Below are 9927 nucleotides of genomic sequence, written 5' to 3'. Positions count from 1 at the left end.
TTGATTTGCTATCATCTTGTTTTGAAATTCTGTATCATTTTTCATGTTTTAAAATTTTTTATTCTCTTTGAAATTAAAAAGAATATTTACAGTATAAAATACAAGCAAAGACTAAGAAATGTCAGAACAGAGGAGAATAAAGAGACAAAATTGCTATATAAAGTGCAGTATATTGAAATAGATCCTGGAAAATAAAGGAATGTTAATGGAAAAATGACATCTTAATAAAATGGTAAATTTTAAATTGTTTTTAAAATGTTTATATAACAGCTTTATTGAATTAAAATTTATATAATGTAAAATTTACAAACTTAAAGTGTATGTTTCAGCAGATTTTAGCATACTGACAGAGCTATACAACTATGACCAAAATCAAATTTACATCATTTTTGTTATTCCAAAACAAAACACTCTACCCACTAGCTATCATCTCCCAATTCCTCCCCACTAATACTAGGCAACCACTGAGTTACTCTGTCTTCGTAGATTTTCCCACTCTGGAAAATTCTAAATTCAAAATTTAAATTGTTAATAGTAATGTATCAATTTGCATTTAGATTTGACAAGTATACATGGAAATTACATGTATACTTGTCAAACCATGAATATTAGCAGGAAGCAAAACTGGGTAAGGAGTATATAAGAATTTTTTAAGAATCCTTGCACTTTTTTTGTAAGTCTAATATTATTCCAAGATAAAGCAAATATTCAAAAAGAGTGTTAGTCTTTTTAGAACAAATAATTTGTATGTCTGATTGATTTCAGTGGCTTCCATAAAATATAGTATGCTAAAAAAATAGTATGCTGTGTCTTCCTTTATGGTTATGGTGATATGTATAGCCAATAATACTTTTTTCTAAAGATTTTTAAAAATTTTATGAAATTTTAATTCTCATGACATTCATGCAGTATTATTTTAATTTACCTGATTAATAAGTTAAAATAAAGAATAATTGGTGCACAATTACTACATTATACATTTACCACTCTAACAAACTATATCACCACTAGGTGCAAGAGTGGACATCTCCAAGAGGCATGGAAAGCAAGGTGTCTTCATTTTCTCATAGAACTGCTTCTCAGGGCAACATTGTCTTTCCTGAGTTTTACGTTCCATAGGCCCATTTCATGAACACTGGCAGTCCTAGCCTTTCCAGAACCAGTGTCAACTCACTGTGTGCCTTTAGACAAAGATGAGAGAAGTAGGAAGAGGGAAGGCTGGGTTCATTTCCTTCCACTAAATTCCAGTTAGTCAAAGGTAGAGACCTTCAGACCCTCAAAGACTGGACAAACATCTGTAGAGTTCCTCATTTAGGTCCTTGTTTCATTTCTTCTCAATGCTTTTGGCTACTCACTGAGACTCAAATGCATCTGCAGGGCTTTAACTCTTGCAAAACTTGTAGCAGTCGATTCTAGGTTTTGTAGTTGCTGCAGGCAAAATTAATAGCAGAGCCAACAGCTCATGAGGCTGTGAACAACTTGAAATACAGAAGGGGCTGTGGCTTTGCCCTGTTCTAACACATGGTGCACACTTCCAGAGTGTTTATTCAGAGACTGAATGCTTTCTGGAATCCAAAGCAGTGAGTGACTTCTTGTCACTTCAGAAGCCTCATTTTTCTGTAGTCTCACTTTTTGCTCTCATTATTCCATATTCTCTCCACTGCTAGTTTCTCAGAAACTAGAAAATTTCTACAGAAAATTTCTACAGAAATGCCTTTTACCTCATTCCTACTGATCAAATTCTGTCTGTGTTTCATATTTCCCCATGGGTAATATTCTGCATTTGTGTACTTATCATAATATAGTTTTAGAATGTATTTATATGCATAACAATTTTGATCCTAAGATCAATAAAAGGATATTGATGAAAGAATTCTTTTTAGTGTGTTTTATGATGAATACATGGAGGAATAAAGACCATTTTTAAGGTCAGATATCTAAAATATGGTAGGACCCAGAGTAGGGACCTGATCTTCTAACTACTGAACCAAACTGTTTTCCACTATACTGCTTCCAAGCTCTCTTACTCCCATGAGTCTTGGATAATACCTTTCTGATGAAATATTTTCCAGACTCCTAACATAGAAAGCATAATTTCTTCTTGGAGGCCCTAGAGCACTTTGTTTGTACATCCTAAGCCACACATAGTGTTCTACACTCATTAGAGTATATAATTCTGTCCTGAAATACCCTAAATTTCCAAATGACAGACACTGTAACTCACATATTTTTGTTCTGTAGAATGTTCAACGTGGTATACTATACATGATAAGGGTGCAGTTAAAGCAGGAAGTGTTTTTTAAAAAACAATGAACAAATGAAGCCTGAATTTATATTTTCCTTCTTACTGTAACTTGATTCTCATTGACCAGCCTTTCTCCCTCCCTTCCCTCCTGGTAGTCTCCTCAGCCTCTGTTGACATCTTTCTACATTCAAGTTCTATGAGCTCAGCTTCATTAGATTTCACCTATGAATAAGATCATAATATGTGTATTTGAGTAAAGCTAGAAGAGAGGATTTGGAATACTTTTACTGTAAAGAAATGATAAATGAGGGTATATATGTATCTATTACACTGATTGTATATTATACAATGTATATATGGCAACTCATAAATATGTACAATTATGTGTAAATTTCAAATGCAAATAAAAATAGAAAAATAAAATACTGATATTTTCTTAAGATAAATGAGCAAATGAATACATCTATTACTTTATGAACCCAATTAGGGTTCTTATACTGTACTGGGTAATTTGATTTTACCTCAACTTGTATGTAGGAGCAAAAGTATTATACAGTACCCCCAGGTAGAAATAAATATGTTCTAGGTATAAACAATAATTCAGAAGTGGATGATTCAGTTTTCCTGTCCAGGTCCCCTGGACATAGTCTTGGCAATACATGCAGAGTTTCCCTAGAGCCAGGACAGATTCAGCATAAGTGAATCTCCTGGGGAGAAGACCCAGGCAAAAAGCATATGAGTGTTAAATGTGCTCTCCTGTCTCTGCTACTGTCCTCTTGCTTTAGTGCTGCTGTACCCACCCTGCAGTCTAAGCAAAGACCAACACTGATCTTCAGAGAATACAAAAATACGGAGAGCAGCCTGTCAACCTGCTTTCCACAATCGGTGTCAATATCTGAAGAATTTTCTATTCTGAAAGAGTAAGCAGATGGACTGTGCTGAGTGTTCAGAGGCACTAGGTGAGACTGGTTTATCTCTAAACACAGCTTCAAGGAAACTAAAGAGGAACTTGAGGAAATGCCAGCAGGCATCATTCATAGGCAGAATGGGAAATCAATAGGAGAATGAAAATTCACTGTCCATCAAATCTTTATTCAAGTTTTGGGGAAATTTGGGCAGCTGAAGGAAATTTTATGTGTTGGACAGGACACACGGGTATGTTGCTTGTTCTAGAATGAGTCTATTTATATGTGTTACTCTTAAGAATAAGCATATATAGGACTGAAATTTCTGTACCATAATGATAGATTCATTTCCCAAGATCCAATGTAGACTTCGAGTCTCAGTGCTCTTCTTTTGAAAAATAAGAGAATAAGGAAGATAGAGAGAGTTTTGCATTCCTCCATGATTCAAAATAAAGTCTATGAAGTGGCACACTTGTGGGGAAGAGAGTGGAGGTGAGTATGAGGCAATAAGTGTACACTTAAATACATTGAAGCAATATTTGAACAGAAGATAATGAAGAAAGTATAAATGATCTGCAAATTAGAGCTCTTCAAAGACAGCATAATCTAGTTCTGCAGGAAACTCAACTGACCTGGATCCCTAGAACATAATACAAAAAGGAAGTAAGAAATACTGAGTGATTACATGTTTATCTGAGCACATGTGAATGAAGTTGAGTGAGCACATATGACTGAGTGAGTTTATGAGAGTAGAGACACATACTAGAGTAATTGCTTACAATGCTGAGCTATGGGCCAAGACCTTTGTTAAGTGGTTTGCATACATTATCACATTTAATTCTTATGACAACCCAATCAGGTAGGCATCATTATCAATAGTCTCACAACACAGAAGAGGATATTCAAGCAAGGTTAGTAATCTGTTGCAGATGACACTATTAGCTACTTTACTCTGACTCTGATGTTGTTGCTCTTGAATTCTATGCAAAGATGAATGCAGGCGAAATTGTGTGGCTGATGATTGAAATGTGGACTATTATACACCTCCTGAAGAGGAAGGTCACTACAATGGTGCTTCTTTCTATGTGGGCTACAAACAAGATAAAACTCAGGACTCCATTCTTAGAGCCAGGTACTTTTCTCCGGGACCTCAACCATGAGTTACTTATGACTGTAGTAGTTCGATGGTAAAGTAGTACTTGGAAGCCAGGGAAAAAGGGACAATCTCTTTCTAACTGGTATGCAGTGCTAAGATCTGACCATGAATGCTGCAATGGAAAGGGGTAGTGATGGCAATAATATGTATTCCAGGATCTCTTCCTGCAGTCCCTTGACATGAGCCATGTCAGAACATCTGTAGTTCAACCAGATAAGAAGATGAATCTTAGTTAACACATCACCCTCTGAAGAGAAAGTAGATGGTATTATAGACAGTTTGGCAGATAGTATAACCAATGATCTGAAGGCAGGAATGCAACCTAGTCTTTAAGGATGGGGGTGGTATTTAATAGAGACACACATTCATGCATAATATTTCAAGAGATAACACTGTAGTAACCTATTTTCTTGACCAAAGAGACAGCCGGAAGAGTTCACAAAAAATTCTGTCTTCCAGCTATACAAAATCCATCTGTTCTTGTGGTACATTCACATGCCCTTCTTCCTCTCCCCATCCCTTGGGTTCAGAGCCTGACACAATGGCAGGTATTTGGAAATACTGACCAAGTGAAGAGATATCCAATGTTCTCCAGCCCTATGGATGTGTTTGTCATGAAAGAATTCTGGAAGTGCGAGTTCTGGATATGTCAAGATGTTCAGTCTGATAGATATGTCCATCCTGCCAGCACAGACACAAACCTCTCTCTCTCTTTTTCTTCCACTGAGCTATTTCCTGTGGGTCCCCAAGCTGCAAGGGATTTATTAATTCACTTGTTAATATTCAACTAAAGCGTATGTATTTGCTAGGCACTATCCTAGGTATTTGGGTCACAGTCACAAAGGGCAAGGTAGCAAGTTTTGGAAGATTATAGCACAAGAAATTTCCACGTAGGGGAGAAGTGTGCATTGGGAAGCAAATACCAGTGAAGCACTTGACCAACTCATTGAAGATATCTCTTAAATGAAAATATGAATCTTGAAACATCAGTTAAAGATTAAGAAAGGTATAATAGGAAAAGTAAATTCAACATGTAAAAATCAATAGGATAAGAGAGATTATAACCTGTCTGCACCACAAAAATAGATTGAATATATTTGGAGCATGGGACAGCATGCATCTCTATCTACCCTGCAGCCCTCTGCCTTTTTGTCCTCTTTTTAATGTTATAGTAAAAATATAAAATATAAAAAAGTTTTGATACAATATATAAATATAATGACTGTATTGTATATGTTCTATATGGATCAAGACCATTCCTCTTCACTCAAAAAGAAAAAATAGGTTAAGAAATAGTGGGCCACAGATTGAAGAATGCTGAAAGGATCACAAGAGATGAGCTCAAAAAATAAGTGAAAATCAGACTATGAAGTACTTTCTATGTATGATAACTAAAACATGTGCATTTCATTCACTTATGTGAAGTAAAAGCTTGGATCATTAAGAAATTTTTAATATATTTTCATTTTAAAATTCCCATGGAAATAAAGACCATCGATTCCAATTTTCTGTAGAGTTTTCATCATGAATGGGTGTTGGACTTTGTCAAATGCTTTTTCTGCATCTATTCAGGTGATCATGTGCTTTTTGTTTTTGGTTTTGTTAATATTGTGGATTACATTTATTGATGTGCATATGTTGAACCATTCCTGCATCCCTGGGATGAATTCCATTTGGTGATGGTGAATAATCTCCTTGGTGATTTGCTACATTCTTTTTGCCAGTGTCTTACTGAGGATTTTTACAACTATGTTCACTAGGGAGATTGTCATGTAGTTTTCTTTTTTGTTTGGGACCTTCTCTGGTTTTGATATCAGGGTCATACTTACCTCCAGGAATGATTTTGGGAGTATTGCTTCCCTTTCAGTTTCATTAAAGAGTTTCAGCATTAGTGGCATTAGATCTTCTTTAAGTTTCTTGTAGAATTTAGCAGTGAATCCATCAGGACTTGGGCTTTTCTTTGTTAGTAAATTTTAATTACATTTTAAATTTCATTGGCTGATATCAGGTTATTTAGAGTTTTTTTATTTTAAAAAGGAGAAAAACTAAGAAAACAACAATGAACACAAAAGCAACAACAACAACAATGATACTATTGCTGATGTCTCTGGTTTATTGAAAGGAATAGTTAATGCTTAAAAATTTTTTCTTGACCAATTTTGCACGCTTGTATCTGGTAATCAGAATGACTGATTTGAGGACAACAATATGCAGTATAAGAACCATTGTTGAATTCCTACCATCTTGTATGGTGAAGCTCTGTATAATTTCCATTTTTTTTATTACTTGTGATTGTTTTTGGTTGTTTAATCAATCTTGCATTCTTATATCTGGTAGACTAAGCAACTTCATAGAATTTTTATATCTTCTTGATTCAGCTTTGGTAGTTCATATGTATCTAGGAATCTGTACATTTCTTCTGTGTTTTCCATCTTATTAGAGTAAAGGTTCTTTAAATATATTGATAATCATGTATCTCTGCAGGTTCCATTATTATTTCACCCTTTTTATTCCTTTTTCTGTCTTTTTGAGGCAAGGTCTCACCATACAGTTTAGGCTGGACTTGAGCTCACTTTGTAGCCCAGGCTGGTCTCGAAATTGCAATGATCCTCCTGCCTCAGCCTCCCGAGTGCTGGGATTACAGGTGTGCACCACCATGACCAGCCTCAACCTTTTTATTCCTAATTGTGTGAATTTTAGATTTTTCTTTCCTTTTTTGATTAGGTTGGCTAAGGGTTTATCAATTTTATTTAAACTTTCAAAGAACCATCTCTTTGTTTCATTGATTATATCATTTTCTTAGTCTCAGTTGCATTGATTTCTGCTCTCATCTTTATAATTTCCTTCCTTGTATGTTTATAATTTCCTCTCTTAGGTTTGATTTTTTCTTTTTCTAGAAGATTGAGGTTCAACATTAAGTTGTTTATTTGAGCTCATTCTGATTTCCTGATGTGAGAATTTACATCTATAAATTTCCCTTGTAGGACTGCTTTCATTGCCTCCCAAAGGTTCTGATATATTGTATCAGCATTATTTACTTGTAGATACTATTTAATTTCTTCTTTAATTTCCTCTGTGACCCATTGGTTGTTTAGGAGGATGTTGTTTAATTTCCATGTATTTATGTAGTTTTTGTGATTTTTTTGGCCACTGATTTCAATTTATATTTCACTATGATCAGATAATACACATGGGATAATTTTAATTCTTCTGCATTTACTTAAGCATTTTCTATGGGCTAGTATGTTATCTATTTGGAGATTGCCCCAATAGAGAAGAATGTGTATTCTGATGTTGTGGGGTAGAACACTGTAGATATCTACTAAGTCCATTTGTTAGCAGGTTTGGTTTAGTTCTGATATTTCTTTGTGGATTTTTTGTCTAGTTCACCTGTCTAATTGTGTCAGTGGAATATGAAGGTTCTCCATAACAACTGTGTTAGTGTTTATCTGATTTTTCATGTTCATCAATATGTTTTATGTAGTTGGGTGCACTAGAATTTGGTATATATATGTTAATTATTGTTATCTCTTGTTCTTGGAATTTTTCCTTAACAAGAATATAGTGACCTTCTTTTTCTATTTTGATCAGTCTTGGCTTGAAGTTCACATTTTATGCAAATAGAATAGCTACTTCCCCTGCTTTTTGTTTGCATTCCTGTACCATGGGTTATTGTTTTCCAACCTTTAACTTTCAACATATGAATTTCTTTTTGAGTTGAATATGTGTTTCTTGCAACTTGAGACCATACACTTATGTGAAATCAATCCTATCATCTCCCTGGTGTGAGAAACTGAAAGAGGAAATAAGGACCAAAATCTACAATAGATATTGTGAAATGGGAAGACACTGTTCAAAAGGAAAGAGGAAATAGGAAAGGGGAAGGGAGAAAAGAAGAAAGTAAAATGAAAAAAAGATAATTTAAAACAGGATAAAATGGAAACAACGCTTTGTAAATAGGGAGGGGAAGAAGGGTTGAAGGGTGAAGAAGGGATTGGGAAAACAAGAGGAATCAAAATATGTCATGTACAGGTACAAATTCCCTATGATGAATATGATTATTATGTATATCTAAAATATACCAATAAATTTTTTCCCCCCCTCTGGTACCAGGAACCGAACTCACGACCTTGCGCTTGCCAGGCAGGCGCTTTTGCCGCTGAGCTAAATCCCCAGCCCCTATACCCATAAATTTAATTAAATAAATTTCCATGGAGCCTTTATAGGAGAAATGATAGTGAATCACTATGGCAACTACGGGTTGGTGAAATCTTAAACATTCAGAACATTTTCTGACACTGTATTATCCTCTCTGTTCCCTTTTAAGTAGGAGCACATATTTGTGCATTGAGCTCCTAATTAAATAGAGAGCTTGAAGAAACAAGAGACAGAGAATGATAGTCTATGACCACTGAAAATGAGCTGCCAGTGGGATACATTAAAATCATTGTCATCAGGTGAAAGTTATCAGAGTCAAATATGGAAGTGAATTTTTGATCCAGAGAGACTTTCAATTTAAGTAAAGAATAACAAATAAAATCAACTCTGATGGAATCCTACATTTCACATTTCAAGAACTGTCTCAGTCCACTTTTTTATGTATCTCATTCACTAAGAAGACAGAGTTAAGTCTTTGACTTGTGCTACATATCTTTTTATTACTTGTGGTGCTACCAGGGAAGACTTCAACATCTTTCAATGCTTTTAGTCATGCTGGAGATGAACATCACTCTAGTCAGGGAGTTCATCCTGGTGGGTTTCCCCACTGCCCCGTGGCTGCAGCTCCTGCTCTTCTTCCTCTTCCTTGTGGTCTACCTCCTAGTGGTGGCAGAGAATCTTGTTATCATGCTCACCATTTGGGTCACTGGATCCCTCCATAAACCCATGTACTATTTCCTGAGTAGCTTGTCTTTCCTAGAGGTCTGGTATGTGTCTGTCACAGTGCCCAAGATGCTGGATGGCTTCCTGCTACAGAGGCGGCACATCTCCTTCTCAGGCTGCATGACTCAGCTGTACTTCTTCATCTCCCTTGCCTGCACTGAGTGTGTGCTCCTGGCGTCAATGGCCTACGACCGCTATGTGGCCATCTGTCATCCTCTCCAATATCCAGTGATCATGACCACAGCTTATTGTGTGCAGCTGGTGGCTTTCTCTTATGTGACTGGTTTCATGATCACTGTGATTAAGGTCTATTTCATTTCACATGTCACCTTCTGTGGTTCCAATGTCATGAATCACTTTTTCTGTGACATCTCACCAATCCTCAAGCTGGCATGCAAAGACATGTCCACAGCTGAGCTAGTGGACTTTGCTTTGGCAATTGTTATTCTTATCTTCCCTCTCACTGCCACTATCCTCTCTTACATCTACATTGTGTCCACCATTCTGCATATACCCTCCACCCAGGGAAGGAAGAAAGCTTTCTCCACCTGTGCATCTCACCTGACTGTTGTGGTAATTTATTACACAGCCATGATTTTCATGTATGCCAGGCCTAGAGCTATTGCTTCCTTTAATTCCAACAAACTAATCTCAGCTGTGTATGCAGTCCTCACACCCATGCTAAACCCTTTCATCTACTGCCTAAGGAACCAGGAAGTCAAGAATGCTATCAAGAAGAC

The 9927-nt window shown here is 36.1% G+C and overlaps 1 protein-coding gene across 1 annotated transcript; it reads left to right on the top strand.

The window, feature by feature from the left end:
• Positions 1–9016: 9016 nt before the first annotated feature.
• Positions 9017–9925, top strand: LOC102013406 (olfactory receptor 6-like; the record flags this gene model as incomplete). The annotated part of the gene is made up of 1 exon (XM_005380511.1): positions 9017–9925. A coding segment is annotated over exon 1 (909 nt), but the record flags the coding sequence as incomplete, so codon positions are not given.
• Positions 9926–9927: the final 2 nt, after the last annotated feature.

Source organism: Chinchilla lanigera, unplaced genomic scaffold (assembly GCF_000276665.1).
Source record: "Chinchilla lanigera isolate Chin_1 unplaced genomic scaffold, ChiLan1.0 scaffold00013, whole genome shotgun sequence".
In the NCBI taxonomy this organism is placed as follows: domain Eukaryota; kingdom Metazoa; phylum Chordata; class Mammalia; order Rodentia; family Chinchillidae; genus Chinchilla; species Chinchilla lanigera.
Note: the sequence above shows the minus strand (reverse complement) of the source record. Positions and strands in the feature narration are given on the sequence as shown.